Genomic DNA, 20,237 nt, shown 5'->3' on the forward strand with positions numbered 1-20,237 from the left:
TACATTCCGATTAATTTTCGGGCTTAGATATTATAAGTAAGTACCTAGGTATAACACATGCTGCACACGTAGATTTCGCTTAGTACCTTCTTATACCCATTTTCCTGTATTGGTTGTTGTACATTGGTTGAGTGAGACCATAAATATTCAGAAAACAATGGTAGGGAATTTGGCATATTTACCGAGTTGTAAAGAAATTTCTAGATTCTTCTCGTGAAATGGAACGTCAGGGTTCCACCGAGGGTCGAGTAGCGCTACTCAATTAGGGTAATTCCATTCTGATCCATATTGAAATTTTAATGCTCGCAACCATTCATGGAAAGTTAGTTAAGTTTAATTAGTAGTTAGGTATATTTAAATAATATAAGTCTGTGCACGTACGAACGTACTTAGTTCGATATCACCTTTGGGTAGAAAAATAAATTTCTGAGTTCAGAAGAGATGATTAGTGTGGCATGAACCATAATGGGCGGGGCGAATGGGGAGAGCGCAGTGTTGCTACATTATCAATATTATTTCCCCAATTAAATTATAAATAAAACATTTTTAAAAAGATTTTTTATACGTATACTAAAATAAATAAAGAGAGTAGATAGATTTGTCTAAATGTGAGATAATTTTCTATTAATATCCTTCAGTTTATACACAGTTCGATTCATAATCCACAACATCAAAATCCTTCCTAAAGTAGGTACGGTCAGATGCATAAGTCCTTAAATACACTTCTTCCGTCAATATTTCAATGAATGGATAGGCGGTTTCAAATTGACAAGGTACAAAAGTGTAAAGCTACTTATGCAGCTGACTGTACCTACCTAGGTACCTTTCTACATAGAAGAAACTCACTAAAACTAGGCAGGTGCAGTGCAGTTCGTGAGCAATTACAATACTAATATTTTATTGAATGAATTGGATCAACTGTCTCGTGGTACATATATAGGTACATATTTTAAACATTCAAGTTGCAAAAGGAATATAGTTACTAAACCAAAAGGTTTTATTTTCCTACCAAATTCGGATCAGTCTTTGCATAGTGTCCAATCCAAAATCAATAAAATAGTTGAACTACGTAATAGGAAAACACAAATCCATAAGGCATGTATCGAGTCGAAAATTATTAGAATTAGTTGTACAAGTATTACGCTTGCAACACTGTCTATCGTCTATCTCTTTCTAACCTATATCGTTGTCTCTTTCGACAGATGCGATTGGTTGACCAGTTTATGACGTGCTAGAATTTTCTGCGAAACAACGACTGTGATTGGTCGTTCGCGGCGTTTCCAGAATATTCCCGCACATGATTCGCTGGCGGCGGTGGGGTATATAAACCCGCGCGAAGAGCGGCAAAGCATTCAGTATTTGAAAATACAAGCAAGCGAAGAGAAGAGAAGAAGCGAACCGGTGGAAACACCAAACAAGTGAAACAAGCGAATTATCATCGAAGTATCGTTGAATTTACAAGAAGAGTTCAAGAAGACTTTTGAGAAGAATCCAGATAAATATCAGAAGAGAAGAAATCAAAATGCCAGCTATCGGAATTGATCTCGGAACCACATACTCCTGCGTGGGCGTGTGGCAACACGGTAACGTGGAAATCATCGCCAACGACCAAGGAAACCGCACCACACCCTCATACGTGGCGTTCACCGACTCGGAGCGACTGATCGGAGATGCGGCCAAGAACCAGGTGGCGCTCAACCCCAACAACACGGTGTTCGACGCCAAGAGACTCATCGGACGCAAGTTCGACGACCCCAAGATACAAGCAGACATGAAACACTGGCCCTTCAGGGTGGTCAGCGACTGCGGCAAGCCCAAGATCCAGGTGGAGTTCAAGGGAGAGAGCAAGACCTTCGCTCCGGAAGAGATCAGCAGCATGGTCCTGACGAAGATGAAGGAGACCGCCGAAGCGTACCTCGGCACGGCGGTGCGGGACGCCGTGGTGACCGTGCCGGCCTACTTCAACGACTCCCAGCGCCAGGCCACCAAGGACGCCGGGGCCATCGCCGGCCTGAACGTGCTGCGCATCATCAACGAGCCCACCGCGGCCGCGCTCGCCTACGGGCTCGACAAGAACCTGAAGGGAGAGCGCAACGTGCTCATCTTCGACCTCGGCGGCGGCACCTTCGACGTGTCCATCCTCACCATCGACGAGGGCTCGCTGTTCGAGGTGAAGGCGACCGCCGGCGACACGCACCTCGGCGGCGAGGACTTCGACAACCGCCTCGTGAACCACCTCGCCGAGGAGTTCAAGCGCAAGTACAAGAAGGACATCCGCGCCAACAGCCGAGCCCTGCGCCGCCTGCGCACCGCGGCCGAGCGCGCCAAGCGGACGCTCTCGTCCAGCTCTGAGGCCACCATCGAGATCGACGCACTGTACGAGGGCGTCGACTTCTACACGCGCGTCTCCCGCGCCCGCTTCGAGGAGCTCAACTCGGACCTGTTCCGAGGCACTCTGGAGCCCGTCGAGAAGGCGCTCCGGGACGCCAAGCTGGACAAGAGCTCCATCCACGACGTGGTGCTGGTCGGCGGCTCCACGCGCATCCCCAAGATCCAGAGCATGCTGCAGAGCTTCTTCAACGGCAAGCAGCTCAACCTGTCCATCAACCCGGACGAGGCGGTGGCGTACGGCGCCGCGGTGCAAGCCGCGATCCTCAGCGGAGAGCAGCACTCCAAGATCCAGGACGTGCTGCTGGTGGACGTGGCCCCGCTGTCGCTCGGCATCGAGACCGCCGGCGGCGTCATGACCAAGATCATCGAGCGCAACGCCAAGATCCCGTGCAAGCAGTCGCAGACGTTCACCACGTACGCGGATAACCAGCCCGCCGTCACCATCCAAGTGTACGAGGGAGAGCGCGCGATGACCAAGGACAACAACCTGCTCGGCCGCTTCGACCTGACCGGCATCCCGCCGGCGCCGCGCGGGGTGCCCAAGGTGGACGTGACCTTCGACCTGGACGCCAACGGCATCCTGAACGTGTCCGCCAAGGAGAACAGCAGCGGCCGCACCAAGAACATCGTGATCAAGAACGACAAGGGGCGGCTCTCGCAGGCGGAGATCGAGCGCATGCTCGCGGAGGCGGAGCGCTACAGGGACGAGGACGAGCGGCAGCGCGAGCGCGTGGCGGCGCGCAACCAGCTCGAGACCTACATCTTCGGCGTGAAGCAGGCGCTGGACGACGCCGGGGACAGGCTGAGCGAGCAGGACAAGCAGGCGGCGCGCGGCCGCTGCGACGACGCGCTGCGCTGGCTCGACAACAACACGCTGGCCGAGCGCGACGAGTACGAGCACCGGCTGAAGGAGCTGCAGCAGGCGTGCGCGCCGCTCATGAGCAAGCTGCACGGCGCGGGCGCGGGGGCGGGCGCGCCCGGCGGCGCCCCCCACGCCGGGCCCACCGTCGAGGAGGTCGACTAGACGCTGAACCATCACCACCAGTGAACGACATACAGGAGAAGGAGCTGAAGGGATAGAAGTGTATTCCAAGATCTAGTCCCGCCGACTGATATTAATATAATTATGTACAAAATAAGTAGGAAATTAATTAATTTATGTTAAGGAAAATAGTTTTAAGTAGAAACAAACTGTAAAGTTACTGGCTCTATGAAAAATAAAAATACAACATATTAAAATTATTTCCTTGTTTATTTTCTTCCATTATTTTTACAATCAGCAAAGTGCATAATAATATTAATAATAATAAGTCTTCTAAATTACACTAGAAGTCTTATTACACAGGATAGTGCATAATATATTTATGTAGAACATGTAGGTACTTATATATTATGTATGGTGGAATAGTTTTAAATGCTACAATCTCTCAGTTGGTTCTGCTACAACGTTCTCGAAATTCATTAAAAAACGTATTCCCATACAATATAAAGTTTACTTGACCGATCTTAGAAAAGTCCAAAAGAAACTCAAAGTCAAAGAACAAAAGTTGTTCATAATGATCCCCCTATCGTCACCCTCATTCACCTATACCTAGTACTTTGCAACTGTGTCAATATTTTAGTCATTATTTACTAAAAGATGAGGGGCTTTGATGTAGCGAGGCCGAGGGTTAGTAGTTAAGTACTTACTTTAGATACATACTTACTGACTTTTTGTTCTTTATGCGTGTTAATCGATACAATTTATAAGAGATTTATTTCATTATTATGGTACATCGACAGAAAAAATCCTAGGGGGGGTAATTCCTCGTCTGCGAAAGGCTGAAGGCTCCTACACATAAACGGAAGGAGATGGTTTGACGACGCGACATCGTATCATGTTTAAAGCTGCGTACAGACCGGCCCAACGAACGGCCAACGATGGATAGGTTAGGATATTATCATAATACAGGGCAGATTGCAGCAACGAAGGTCAACGAAACCCGTTCGTTGGCGTTTGTTTGGCCGGTATGTACGCAGCTTAATATGTTTATGTGTGGGACCCCTAAAAATTCCACTAATATTATACAAAAAGTAAAGTAAAGGCGAAAGTTTGTGAGTGTGTAATAGTGTATGTTTGATACTATGTATATAATTAATATAATTCACGACAAAGCGGAAGAACCGTTTTTCTATGCGTTTAAATTCATTATTTAAGGTTTAAGGTAGGGGAGACCGGGGACAAAAGTAACAGTTTGCATCTTCTGTCTGATTTCTCGTTATTAATAACATTTACGATAAAATAAATATAGTCACATAAAACTTTCGTATATAGTCTACAAATATCCATTATTACTTTACTTAACACATCTCGAATTTTAGCATTTCTAAGGCCTAAAAAAAACCCCCATGCCTTGTTACTTTCGTTCCCATGGTCAGGACGAAAGTAACAAGGCATGGGTCGAAAGTAACAACCCATAAATTCTGCCCAATGTTATAAATACGATTCAAAAGAAAGAACAAAAAAAACAATCAAATTATTTAGTTAAGAAAACTTCTTAAAAAACTATCGAAACTAAAAAAAACTTATGACTTATTGACAAAACAAAAAAAAACTTTTAATATAAACTGTAAATGAGATCCATCATTTAAACTGACTAACTGAAAAGAAGTTGTTTTATTTGTGCCATAATATACAATATTATGACACAAATAACTATCTAATCAAAACAACAAAAAATAAAAATTTATAATGTGACATGGCAAACTTACGTAAGTAATTCGTTACTTTTGTCCTGCCGCGAGCTGTTACTTTTGTACCCATCCCCATTTTTGAAATATTAGGCGACATAACTTTAAAGCAGCACGTGTTATTCGAAAACAATTTATGACATGTTACAGACAATCTTATAATGAATCAATGAACAAATAGTCATATGGTTCTTGGCATCTTAATTGTACGTAAACACTAAATGAATAAACACCAAAAAAAAATCTTTTGGTGTGTAAAATCACAAAATGCTCACTAAAACAATCTTGCACCGCGGCACGGGCGCGGAAAATGATATCATGCGCGGAGGGCATCGCATGCTTACTACCAGCTGTAGCTTGGGACGTTAAGGCTATTGGGGAAGTCCACAGAGTCTTTGTTACTTTCTACCCGCTGTTACTTTTGTCCCCGGTCTCCCCTACTTTATTTCTCATAAGAACATTATAAAAAACATTCACTCAAAATGAGAACTTAAAATTCTAAATACTTATTGTTACTTACAGTCCAACTACAAAGTCGTGAAAACGGAAGTGGATCCTAACTAATCGTTTAAGATCGTATTTAATCGATCTGTTATAGGTATTTTTTTATTAAAGGACAATCTGTTAAAATTCATAATCAATTCATATTTTTTTTTTTTATTTGTTAATGTTTCGGCATTGATGGAACATTACAGCCACCAAAGGTAAAAAATCTTTGTGTGTCTTTTTAATCAAAATACCTACTACAACAATTAATAAACTACAGCCAAAATAAATGGTTTAATTACGAAATCCATAATTTTTGCTTGTAAGTATTTCATTTCTCATTATGTTTTATTTTATGACTTAGTTTTTTAAATTAATTCAAATAAAAAGACACTCTAAGACTGCTCAAATCTGTTGTTTTCGATTATGTGACACATGATATTGACTCCTATTTCTTTCGAACAAGGTGCAAAATGCAAGTGTTTTTTAAGGCTCTTACGATTTAATGATTTGGGTGTGAAGATCTGCATGTGCATTATTAATTTTGGACAAGTGTAAGTTCTTTGTAAAATCGCAATCGTTATTTTCATGTCTTTAGAGACGAACTGTATAGGCCAACGTGAACTGTAGAGAGAAATCCAAAAAAATATCTCAAAAATATCCCTAAAAAAGGAACCCTTATAGGATCACTTTATTGTCCGTCTGTGTACGGGCAAGGCACGCTGTTTGCAACAGCACATCATTTCGCCGCATCATCATTTTACAATTTAACCTAAATTCATTAGTTTCAGTACAGTTCCCCAAAATTGATAATGCGCATAGAAATCTTCGCCATTGTTCGGCAACGGTCGTATTCCCGAGCGTTAGAAAACTATATGTATTTAGAGTGGTTAAGTGCATTTTCTTCATGCAATTTTAGTAGAATAATGTATTTGGTGCTAAAAGAGATATTGTTTTATCAATAGCGAAATATGATTCGATAATTCATAATATTGTCATAATATTAAAATTTAATTCGAAAATGTTACAGTACTTTTCAAGTGTCTTACTGAAGCCTGTGTTAATAATGTTAATATGGATGAAATAAGGTTTGAATAACACAAAGTTTATATTAGAAGAAGCAATATGGATTTCAAACACAGGTTTACATTAAAATCTCAGTTCAAAAGTATTTACAGCGCTGATCATTCACAATAATATTACAATTACAAACTTGGTCTTTTGGGTCTGGCTTTATTGGCAAAGTGAAGTCTATCAATGTGACGTATATTTTATTCTTAAATGTGCCTCATAATATGGCGTCGTCAAAAATAATTAAAGTTGAAATTAAATTCACATTTGAAAAAAAATACAAGAACGATGTGTAATTGCAGCTCTTTATAATTCCACAAAAGTAATACTGATCTTGACCTTGAGACCTTTGACTGATCGGTGTCAGCCACCGACCGCCCAAATTGTTTTCGATTATGTGTCACATGATATTGACTACTATTTCTTTCGAACAAGGATCACAATGCAAGTGCTTTGCTTAAGGCTCACGATTCAATGATTCGGGTGTTTTCGGGAATACGACAGTTTGCGAAGATTTGCATGTGCATTATTAATATGGGAGAACTGTACGTTTGTAGACATCAATCACATCGCGCGTCACTCATTATCATTTAGAAATAGTATCAAGTAATTATTTCTCCCGATAAACTCTTGTAAACTTATACATACAGTTTTATCATTTATCAACAAACTATCATCATCGGCTAGTACCCGAACAGTCTGTCTGTTTGCCTGTCTATCTGTCTGTTTATATGTCACCACCCTTTTTCTCAGAAAATTGTAAAGAAGCAGGTATTTCGCATAGATATACAAATTTACGGCAAAGTGGTAAAATAATATATTGAAAAAGTATACAGGGTGTTGCAAAATTGGTATACTAAGCCGAAACCTACATGTGCAGCATGGTATATCTAAGCCCGAAATTGAAATCAGAATTTGGAAATTCGCGAAAAAAAAAATTCATTTTCCATTGAAACTTTGTCGGTCACGTGACTTTTTACTATGGAAAATGTTTTTTTTTTCGCGAATTTCCAAATTCTGATTTCAGTTTCGGGCTTAGATATACCATGCTGCACATGTAGGTTTCGGCTTAGTATACCAATTTTGCAACACCCTGTATATTTTTTTAGGGTACTTCCCATACAAGTAAAGTCGGGACGAATATTTCGATGGTTATTTCGAGGTATTGTTAAATAGGTCTTTTAAAAATATTATAGATATTCTCATTGCTCAAACCATTTTTGGGCCATTATTTTATTTTAGGGACCATTCTCGGTCCCCTACAAAGAAACATTTTTTAAAAATTAAATAATGAAATTCAGGAATATAGCTACCGTCTGTAGCAATTAAATAAGACACCGGTCACAGAAAATATAATGAATTTATGTAAGGGTCATTCTACCAAACATCGATTTTTATGTTCGCGTGAAATAACTCTTAAAATATAATACCTAGACGTTAATAATGTACTATCACAATCAAGCCGGGATCGTGTTCTATGTGTTCTCCATAAAATATAATGAAAATTTTCATTATTTATTGAAAAAACCATATCGACACTATGTGATTTGTCACGTCGTGTCGATTGTTCGCGAGCGTGGTAGCACGGATTGAGCAGCTATAAAAAAATATTGTGTAGAGATAGGATTATATTTCACATAATAAAATAAATTACAATACTTTTACTTATTCATAGTTAAATATTATATTTTTCCAACAATTAATTAAAAAAATACAGACCATTCTACAACCGTTATAAAAAAATAGTCACAAATGTCGACGTTCATACATCACGATTTTATGAAGGTAAATATTTTACTCTGTGAACATATTTTTTTATTAATGGCAACTCTAAACCACACCTGTCATTGCCAAGTCTAAAATTTTCGTGGGGAATGAATAGTTTTTTTGTAATTCAAAATTCAATATACGTTCTACACCTGTGTCAAAGTTGACCTGTCACAAATGAGGAGGCTATAAAAAATAAATAGATCATTCAATTACAATTTTTGTTACTTGACTTAGTGAGTATGAGAGTACTTAGCACATTTTTAAAACATGCACAAGTTTAACATCATATTGAAGCTGATATGGCGTATTTTGTCGATGTTCTCACTAATGTCGATGTCACACGTGATGGAAAATTGTTCGACAATTGTGATTTTGTTCGACACGAGGTGACAGATGCTTCTAGGACTTTGGTCAAATATCTATTAACTGTGTATTTTTTTTTTCTATTGCTTATTGCATTCACTAATATAATTGTTTACCGAGATAAATATGTCAAAAAAGTTAACAGATGTATCAAACATGCGATGCAGGCGTTATTATATATTATATGTCTTGTCGACACTTGTGATTTTATTTGATCGACACAAGTGACTGTAGCTTGTAGTGTGTTGTGATTTTCTGTTAATTATACTATATAATGTACCGATCTTTTTACCTAGGTACCAAAATAGGGGTAAAGACGAAGTTAAAGCACAAGAAATACACGGTTTAAGTAATAAATATTAAAAATGAGTAAATTAATGCTAGAATAAGAAATTTGACAAAAACAAGACAGTAATTATGGAAAATACTTAAAAAAAATAAAGTTTTTAAAAAAAGGAGGCACCAGGATTAATGCAGATTATTTTAGAACATTAAAGGTTTACGATTATCAAATCAAACTTATTACAAAATGTGCTAAGGAAAAGACAAGGATGAAAAAAGCGATGCTGAGATTATTGATCTAAATAAAAATAAAATATTTGGAATAATTGTCCCAAATAATGTATTATTTTCATTTAATATGATTCCGATGACCTTGATTCATATAATTATTTTGTGGTCACCTAATAAAACCTAAATTTCCACCATCAAAAAATTTCGACATTTGTGAAGACACTTTTGTCGAAATTTTTAATATATTTTTTAAACTTTTTTCAAAATATAATTTCAATAGACAAAAACATATTATGGTTTATATGTAATGAGAATAATATTATAGAATAAAGTTGAGAACCTTAAATGATTATTTTATGATAAAAAACATGGATTGTATCACCCATGTCGACTTCATAGTCACTCGTGTCTATTTAATAAAACAAAAAGTTCATATTTTTTCCTAAAATAATACTACTATATCTCAGATTTTTTTATTTAATGTTCCCATCATTATGTAAAAGTTAAAAATCTACTTCAATATGCGTAAAAGATGATTTTGTTTTTATTTATTTTTTTAATCCGTACGGTAGAATTACCCGTAAAATACTTTATTTATTTACAAATTACGGTAACTCTGTTGTTGTTTTTGGTAACGCAATTGTTTTTCATACAAAAATTGTCTGTCCCTCGGAGCGAGTCATATGAAACAAGCACAACGTGTGTAAAAAATTATAATGGAAACAATTTTTTTGAATATTATAACGAATATGTCATTATTTAAACTTTACTTCACGGTAATAATCATGATTTTATATGAACATATTATGGGACAATTAATATTCCTGGCCGAGTCCCCAAGTCTAAGCAAAAATACACCTACACTAGGTTATCCTAGGAAATTCAATCATAAATTAACTTTTTTTCTTTTTCTTACACCTAAGATCATTTGAATTGCTGTGTATTTGTATCGGAGTGCAGGAAGGAGAGCGGGACAGATAAAATGACCAAGTCTTTCGGATGAGAGTCCTGGAGAGAAGCGCGTGTATTTATTGTGACGCCACTGAGTTACCGGCGACATACGGTGAGTTTTATAGATATTTATTATTTTATTTCATGCAATATATGTAATAATTAGTAACAATTATTAGGGCATTTTGATATCCCATGCATATGTATTCATTTAAGTACTAACTTCAAATAGGTTATTGTTCACACTCATCACGCAAGATCTCAGAAGAAGTAGGGACAGTAAATAAATAGTCAAAATAGTGTATATTTAAATTTCAGTCTAGCAACATTTGTATTGTATAACTTCACTCTTATTTCAGTCTTGCAACATTTTCATTGTATAACTTCACTCTAAACTTTCAATCAATCAAAAATTCATTCATTCTATCTTCCTTCAACTTTACGTCAAACACGACACATTCTAACGATCATCGTTTTCAAGTAAAATAAATTATTATACCAGCATCAACATCAAGAATCTTTCATTGGAAGTACGCACCAAACACAGGCAGGCAGGCAGACATCATCATCAGCCCAAACATTTGGACCTTACTTCGCCGGAACTTGAAGAAAATTGGACCACCCAGCCTGACCACGTGTAAGCGGACCCGGAGCATTGGACAAAGGACCAGGCCACGCCAGCGACGAGCAGCCACAATCAGCCTCATCGCGGTAAGACGTGCCAGCCGAGAACTCCAACCCGATTCCCCTTACCCTTGTGTTAATACCGTACTTCATATCTATTCCAGCCATCCTTGAGCTGTGTTGCTGCAAACTGCGTGCTAGCTTCAAGCACACCATCACACGTCACCAAACTTCATCACATCATCATAACCGTGAGTACCTCGACTTTCATTACAATACACCAAAATGTTGGGTGCGGATGTGGCTTCAGGCATTTATACCCCATCTAAATCGAGCGACTCTAGCTTACTAACTCGTAAAAGGGGAGTGCTAAAGGGTAGGCTCACTAATTTAGAAAAATATTTAGATTCATTCACAGGGCTTACTTTAACCTCTGAACAAATAATAGAAATTAAATTAAGAGCACATGGCGCGTCATCATTGCTAAATGAGTTTAATACAGTTCAATCACAAATAGAGGAGCTTAGTGAAGAGCTTACTGACGCGTTACAATATCGGGAAAGCTTTGAAACTAAATATTATAGCTTAATAGCAAAATCACAAAACATAACCTTAATTGATGAGTCCGCTAACAACCCCAGCTGTGCTAACCTATCATCAGTCAAGCTACCAACCATCACATTGCCAAGCTTTAACGGTTCTTATGACAATTGGCTACAATTCAGAGATACCTACCTGTCTTTAGTCCACAATTCCACACAAATTAGTGCAATTCAAAAGTTTCATTATTTGAAATCATCGCTTGAGGGCAGTGCGGGGCTAGTTATTGAATCACTCGAATTCTCAGCTCAAAATTATAGTATAGCATGGGAGTTGCTTACAAATAGGTATGACAACACACAATTACTCATACACAACCACATCAAAGCATTGTTCTCGCTTCAACCTTTGACGAAGGAGTCACCGGCTTGGATAAGAAAGCTCATCGACACAATTATGAAGAACCTTCGTGCTTTAAATACTCTCGGGGAGCCAACAGATTCATGGGACACTTTGATTATTTACATGGTTGTTTCCAAACTAGATGCCGTTACTGAGAGAGAATGGGAACAACATAAAGTATCTACACTGTCACAAGCCGGAGATTCCAAGCCAGGGTTGAAGGTTGATGATCTGCTTAAGTTCCTAGGTCGTAAAGCAGACATGTTAGAAACTGTTATTGTCACACACAAAAACAAACACAGTTATTATAACACTTCACACACTCAAAACACACCCAAGGTTCACTGTAATGTATCTTCATCATCATCATCCAACAAAATGCATCAGGAAAGGAATATACATTACAAACCTTGCCCGGTATGCAATAATAAGCATGCTATTTATTCATGCCAGAGATTCTTAGACATGCCAATCTCAGATAAATACAACATCATTTCACAACACAAAATATGTGTAAACTGTTTGCGTTCTGGACATGCAGTAACTGACTGTCGGTTCGGTCCATGCAAAAAATGTACAAAGAAACACAATTCAATTCTACACCAGGACGGGTCTAATGGAAGCACACATAACAACACTTCATCGTTAGTCACATTAGATTCAGAAACACATCAATCCCCTGTAGCAACTGAAAACAATTCACACACATTTAACATTAACACAATATGTGAGACGTTAAGCGCACAGTCTCCCATCATAGAACCCGTACTGTTGTCAACAGCTGTCATCGAGCTTGTGGATAAACATAATAATTATGTTCAAGCTCGCGCATTACTAGACAGTGGTAGTCAAAGGTGCTTCATCACCAAAGCTTTATGCGACCAATTGAACGCTTCAATAATACAGTCCACTCACACAATCAAGGGTGTAGGTAACGCGGTAACACAAAGCACACAAACCTGTGACATCACTATCAGGTCCTTATCGAGTTCCTATACAGCAGACATCAAATGCTTAGTCCTTCAGACAATATCATCAGATTTACCGTCAACTAGCATTTCAATACAAGAACATAACTTCAAAATACCTGACAACATTCAGTTAGCTGACCCAAAATACTTCATGTCTCAGCCTATCGACATGCTAATAGGTGCCGACTACTTTTGGGATCTACTTGAGGAAGGTAAAATCCGCTTGGCCAATGGCCCGTTCCTTCAGAACACAAAGTTGGGATGGATCATTTCAGGTCCAATTTACAACAGCACACATCATGATTCTCAGGTTCATTGTAACTTCACTGAAGCCATAGACACACAACTTAGGAAGTTCTGGGAGATTGAAGATCTGCCAGGCTTTATAGATGCACGCAGTGATGATGAAAAGGCCTGCGAAGAGCATTTCATCAAAACAACCACCCGTGATGAACAGGGTAGGTTTTGTGTTCAGATTCCTTTCAAAGAGAGTCCGGACAAGTTAGGTGACACTTTCACACAAGCAGAACGTCGATTTCATGCATTAGAGAAACGATTAAGTCATACACCGCTTCATAAAGAAATGTACACACAATTTATCAAGGAATATGTTGAGTTGGGTCACATGTCACAAGTAGATACATACACCACACCACACTACATACTACCACACCATGGCGTCTACCGAGCTCACAGCGAAACTACACGGCTACGCGTCGTGTTTGATGCGAGTATGCCCAGTACTACAGGGAAGTCACTTAATGACATACAACGTGTAGGCCCGGCCATTCAGGGAGATTTGTTCTCAATACTGTTAAGGTTTAGACAACACAAGTATGTAGCATGTGCAGACGTGGAGAAAATGTACAGGCAGGTACTGATAGATCCAAGTCAACGGGACTTGCAGCTTATTCTGTGGCGCGATAATCCATCAGACAAGTTAGACGTTTACAGCCTGAAAACAATCACATATGGGATGTCCGCGTCTCCTTTCTTAGCTGTCAGATGTCTGAAAGAGCTAGCCGCTGAAAGTAATAATCCTGAAATAAGTAGGACAATCCGCGACGACTTTTATGTTGATGATCTTATCACAGGGGCGGATTCTATTGACAAATTAACACACATCTGTGACGAAACTGCTAGGATTCTAAATTCTGCCTGCTTTCCATTAAGAAAATGGATTTTTAACTTCAGTAGAGAAACCAAAGTAGACCAACCTTACGCTTCAAAGGAGTTATCAATGGATGAAAACGTGCATCATAAAACGCTTGGTTTAGCATGGAGTAATGAATCAGACACATTGCATTTCAGCACTGAATTCAAAAAAGAAGAGAAAAAATTGACAAAGCGCATCATTTTATCGTCAATTTCAAAAATATTTGACCCACTTGGCCTACTAAGCCCACTGATAACTTCTGCGAAGATTTTACTTCAAAGGTTGTGGTTATTAGGTAACATTGGTTGGGATGACGCACTGCCCTGTGATGTAGTAAACAGTTGGGGACAATTCATATTTAGCTTAAATATGTTAGGTCAGTTAAAAATACCCCGCTATGCATTTAGTACAGATGGTACCCGAACCGAGCTTCACATCTTCACTGACGCTTCTCAAGTGGCATATGGGGCGAGTGCTTTCATAAGAATCATTTGCAGCGACACCTCAGTCATAGTAAAATTGCTTTGCTCGAAAGGACGGGTTGCTCCTATAAAACCTATAAGCATTCCTAGGTTGGAGCTCAACGGAGCTGTGATGGGAGCTAGGCTGTATGTAAAAGTAAAGGAGGCGCTATTGTGCAAGTTTGATAGTGTCACATTCTGGACCGATTCCACAATTGTCATCGGATGGCTACGAATGAATCCTAATCAATTAAAGACATTTGTACAGAACCGGACCGCTGAGATTCACGAACTGACCAGCGGCTTGTCATGGCAGCATGTAGCAGGTAAACACAACCCAGCTGATTTAGTATCCCGGGGTGCGACATTAGACACACTACTCAAAAACCAGTTATGGTGGGCGGGTCCCTCATTCCTAAATGATCCTAGCTTTGACACTTCAGCTGTAAAGAGTCTCGAGGTAGTAGAAAGCGCTTCACAAGACCTACCCGAGATTAAATCACAAACCACGCAGAGTTATCATGCTTCAGATAATAATAACTGGTTTCCATTTGAAAGATATTCCCAATTCAATCGCATGAAACGTTCCTTTGCTTATTTGATGCGCTTCATTCACAACACACGTAATAAAAATAATAAAAGGACAGGCGCGTTAAGTGTAGAAGAATTGAACGAATCTCTAACAAAATTAACAAAAATATCACAACAAGAATCGTTCCCTAGTGTTTATGAAACACTTAGCAAACAAGAAACATTAAAAAATTCACACAACTTATCAAAGTTACATCCTTTTCTTGATGAAAATCACATCATTAGGGTAGGGGGTAGGCTTTTAAACTCAGCTGATTACAGCTATGATAAAAAACATCCCATTTTAACTTCAGGCAAACATCACTTCACTACACTGTTGTTCCGGGACGAGCACCTTCGGCAGCTTCACGCCGCACCGCAGGCCTTGCTATACACCCTACGCGAGACGTGGTGGCCGGTGCGAGGGCGCGATGCCGCCCGCCGGACCGTGCACCGGTGCGCGAGGTGCGCACGTCTACGCGCTAAACCGCTCACGCCCCTTATGGGTAACCTCCCTTCAGAACGCATCAGCCCTGGGTTCGCCTTCATCAATACGGGTGTAGATTACATGGGTCCCGCGTACATTTTAAATAGAAAAGGTAGAGGCGCTCAAACCGTTAAAGCTTATGTTTGCATTTTTGTTTGCATGGCAACTCGCGCAGTAAACCTGGAGTTGGTAGGGGACCTATCAACTGAGGCCTATCTTCTCGCCCTTAAGAGACACATCTCACGCTATTCAAAGCCAAATACAATCTTCAGCGATAATGGTAGAAATTTTGTAGGCCTGATGAACGACTTCACTAAGTTCCTAGGTAAATGTTCCTCGGAAATAATAGATTACGCCACAAGTCAAAACATTAAATTCAGCTTCATTCCGCCTTTTAGCCCAAATTTTGGTGGATTGTGGGAAGCCGGGGTAAAATCATGTAAATATCATTTGAGACGTGTGATAGGTAATTCACATTTAACATACGAAGAGTTCAATACGGTATTGGCACAAATCCAAGCCGTCCTGAATTCCCGTCCTCTAAGTCCTCTGTCCTCAGATCCACACGACTACTATCCTCTTAGTCCAGCTCATTTCTTGGTTGGCCGTCCACTCACTGCTCCGCTCTGCGAGGACGTCAGCAACACTGCCTGCAACCGCCTCACACGCTATCGCCGAGTGGAACAGATCCGTCAGCATTTCTGGTCCAGGTGGTCCAAGGAATACATATCCGAGATGCAGACCAGAACGAAGTGGAAATCAAGACTCGATGACCTGAAGCCAGACACGCTCGTGCTCATCAAGGACGACCAGCTGCCTCCGCTAAAGTGGCACCTGGGTCGCATCATCACCACTGTTCCAGGGAGAGATGGGATCTCCAGAGTAGCAGACATCCGCACTGAGAAGGGTGTCATTCGCCGTGCCTGCTCCAAAATCTGTCCTCTCTGGGAAGAAGATGACTGAGACCAGCGCAACATCCTCGGTTGAAAGACCATCCTTTCAAGGCGGGGGGCATGTTCACACTCATCACGCAAGATCTCAGAAGAAGTAGGGACAGTAAATAAATAGTCAAAATAGTGTATATTTAAATTTCAGTCTAGCAACATTTGTATTGTATAACTTCACTCTTATTTCAGTCTTGCAACATTTTCATTGTATAACTTCACTCTAAACTTTCAATCAATCAAAAATTCATTCATTCTATCTTCCTTCAACTTTACGTCAAACACGACACATTCTAACGATCATCGTTTTCAAGTAAAATAAATTATTATACCAGCATCAACATCAAGAATCTTTCATTGGAAGTACGCACCAAACACAGGCAGGCAGGCAGACATCATCATCAGCCCAAACAGTTATTGTTTTACAACTGCGTTACCGCTACACTTCGTTACTTTTTCAGTAACGCAGTTGTAGCTATAGTAACTCAGGGGTTTTTCTTATAGTTTTCAGGTATCTGTTACTCAATTTATGGTACAAATATAACATTTGAGCATATTATATTGTTACAGTATAACATTTCAGACTCAATGGCGTAAACAGCGGCTGAAAAACAACGGCTTTATAGGCAAAAAAAATGAGAAATATTTCTTAGTATTAAGTTGTTATATTTTCAGCGATTTTAATGTTTGATATTAAACAAAGAGTTCTGTTAATTTTAGTTTGATAGTTTTTTTCACATTATGATTAGTTTTAATTGAAGAAAGTATAAAGATTGTGATTGAGATACCACTGTGTTACCAATTAACCACAGCGTTATCTATTTGTCCCTCGTTTCCTGAGAGTATTCACAAACATTTTAGCTACTCTATATTAGAAAGAATGTTAAACTAAATATAATAATTAAAAATTCACCTTCTTTAGAGCTATTTCTAAAACTTTGAGCAAAAAATTATGATTATTTTGTCCTTTTTTCGAAAAGTATTGCATTAAAACTTATTGATTGGTAACGCAGTGGGAAACTTTATTATAGAATGAATAACAAAACTGAGAATATTTTGTAATTTAAACTGTTAGATTAATGTTTTTTTTCTTACTTTTTATCTGGTATATGTTTACGAACCAAAATATATGTTCCTAACAATAAAACATAATTTTGTATGAAAGTAACGCAGTAGTATTTTTTTCTCATCGTTCCTCGATTAAACGTCAATAACTTTAAGAAATAGCAAGAAAACATCGCTGCAAATGTATTAAATGAATAATATAAATGTTAATTAACATAAATAAATATTGAAAGGTTAATTAATAAGAAGTTTATTTTTGAAAAAAATATCTGTAAAAGTATGTCAAATTGTACCCAAAATAAAATAATGGCCCTTTTTGATTTAATGATTGGGTAATGAAATATCCGGTAGTGGTTGGATGAGGAAGGCCGAGGACCGAGTGCTGTGGGCACCCCTTGGGAGGGGCCTATGTCCAGCAGTGGATGATTATTGGCTGATGATGATGATGATGATGATGATTACGAAATATTATGATTCAAAGTGCAAAGTGTTAGACTGAAGTGTGTCCCCCCCCCTGCTGGCTAAATGGTTGGTCCAAAAAATATGAATAAATTCACAGATGTAGTACATAATATGACGAAATTAAAAGGAAAACTATCTCAGGTAAGTAGAGTTTACAAATTTAATTTCAACTGCAAAGTTAATTCTGTTTTTTGAGAGAGCTTAGATAAGCTCTCTCACAAAGATTTGTGCGCGAGTCCAACTTGCACATAGCCGGTTTTTTTTATTTTCACTACCCCTGACTCCTGACCCAAGGAACTGATACTTCTCCCTGGACTGGACTACGGCGTCGTATCGTAACTTGAACAAACTAAGTACTTACACTTTTTGATTTGCCTAAGAATTGGGGTAACAGTATCGTATAAGGTCATAAAGTAGGCGTAGCAAAAATTTCGTAGTAAATTGTGCTACGAACTTTTGTAGCACCCGCGCGTTGAACTCTTTTGTATGTGAAAGTGCTAAGGCTGCAAGTGCTATAAAGTCGTAGCAAAATTTAAAATGAAATTTTGGCTACTATTTAAATGCTGTAATAAATAATTACCTCGACATAAAGACTGATTTCCACACACACACACACACGCACTCACGCCTTGTACTAATGTACTCCCTAGCGGGGTAGGCAGAGGTGCATTGCTGCACCCACTTTTCGCCAGAGTGTTATGTTAGTCCCAATGTAATAGTGGGCGGGCCTATTGCCATTATACGGGCACATCCAAGACCCGAGAACAAATATCCGTGTTTAAACAAATATCTGCCCCAGCCGGGAATAGAACCCGGGACCATCGGCTCAGTAGTCAGGGTGACTAACCACTACGCCATTCGGTCGCCTGACTGATTTCCATCATGAAAATTATAACTATAAAACATAAAAATATAATTTGGATACTTACCCCCATATTCATAAAAAAGTTACTGGACGCTTTAGCTATTGAACTGTTTTGTCACTCTCTGACAGAGAACAATTCAATATTCAATAGCTGAAGCGTCCAGTAACTTTTTTATGAAGAAGGGGGTTAGTTTGCATCGGATATCCGCTTATTGGGTACAATAAGGCTACTTTGTTTTTTAGTGCATCGTTCATAGAGTTGACCGAAGTGTATAAGGGCCTTGCCATCAAAACTTAGACACATGCTTACAAACGCTTTATTACACCCACTAAACATTAACTGAGCTACCACAAAAAACTTTAAACACTGATTAACGAGTGTTTATAACGAATTTTGACAGATTTTGTAGGCGTTTGACAGCTCTAAATACCTGTTAAACACTGTCTAAGTTTTTGTAGTAAAATATTCTTAGTGAAATGTAACATTACGTGTAATTTAGCGTCAACAGTGTGGACGGCACGCGAACTCAACCAAACGAGCACTGCGCGCGCTTTTGTGTTCGCGCGAAAAACCGACAGCCGATGGATCAACCGCGACCGTTACATGTAATGCTCGTTGTGACGTCCACACGTAGAATTAGTGTTTTATTTCACTTTAAATTACAAAACACGTTACACTCGTCTGGACCCGGCTTAACAGTTATAACATCGCACTACACCAAAGTCCCTCGTCTTTTAGTAAATAATGACAAAAATATTGACATAGTTGCAAAGTACTAGGTATAGGTGAATGGGGATGACGATAGGGGATCATTATGAACAACTTTTGTTCTTTAACTTTGAGTTTCTTTTGGACTTTCCAAAGATCGGTAAAGTAAACTTTATTATTGTATGGGAATTTAATGAATTTCGAGAACGTCGCAGTAGAGCTGATTCGTCCTATTTGAAACTATTCCACCATACATATTATGCACTATACTGTATAATAATAATATTTCTTCTAAAGCCGGGTCCAGAGTCCAGACATGTATATGTATCATTTGCCCGATCCGATCACCATATCCGTATCGTCGACGCGTATCAAGATCGCATATTATGTAAACGGTTAATGATACTAACGCGTAGCATGATACTGTATCATGCTACGCGTAAGTATCATTGATACTCGATCTCGATACGCCGTTATGATACGGCCCGTCCCATGGTTTGTCGGGTTTTGTCCGATCGTCAAAGGAAAAATGACTATTGTGAAGATACGGATACGGAGCAAATCGGAGGCGTCCACAACTTGATACGACGCTTGATAGATTGAAGCGTACGCAGATACGGTGTAGTGATCGGAATTCGGATACGGTGATAGGATCGGGCAAAGGATAAATGTCTGGACCCGGCTTAAATTACACTTTGCTGATCGT

General features: G+C 39.3%; 2 protein-coding genes across 2 annotated transcripts; both read left to right on the forward strand.

The window, feature by feature from the left end:
* The first annotated feature begins 1,351 nt into the window (after nucleotides 1–1,351).
* LOC105389211 (heat shock protein 68) lies at nucleotides 1,352–3,430 on the forward strand. The gene has a single exon (XM_038105391.2). The coding sequence runs from the start codon at nucleotides 1,523–1,525 to the stop codon at nucleotides 3,413–3,415; it is 1,893 nt and encodes a 630-aa protein (XP_037961319.2). The 5' UTR covers nucleotides 1,352–1,522; the 3' UTR covers nucleotides 3,416–3,430.
* A 7,276-nt stretch (nucleotides 3,431–10,706) lies between these two features.
* LOC119692683 lies at nucleotides 10,707–16,681 on the forward strand. The gene is made up of 2 exons (XM_048629136.1): nucleotides 10,707–11,150; nucleotides 15,314–16,681. The coding sequence occupies exon 2, from the start codon at nucleotides 15,502–15,504 to the stop codon at nucleotides 16,447–16,449; it is 948 nt and encodes a 315-aa protein (XP_048485093.1). The 5' UTR covers nucleotides 10,707–11,150; nucleotides 15,314–15,501; the 3' UTR covers nucleotides 16,450–16,681.
* The last annotated feature ends 3,556 nt before the right edge of the window (nucleotides 16,682–20,237 follow it).

The sequence above is a fragment of the Plutella xylostella genome, chromosome 22 (genome assembly GCF_932276165.1).
Source record: "Plutella xylostella chromosome 22, ilPluXylo3.1, whole genome shotgun sequence".
NCBI lineage: Eukaryota > Metazoa > Arthropoda > Insecta > Lepidoptera > Plutellidae > Plutella > Plutella xylostella.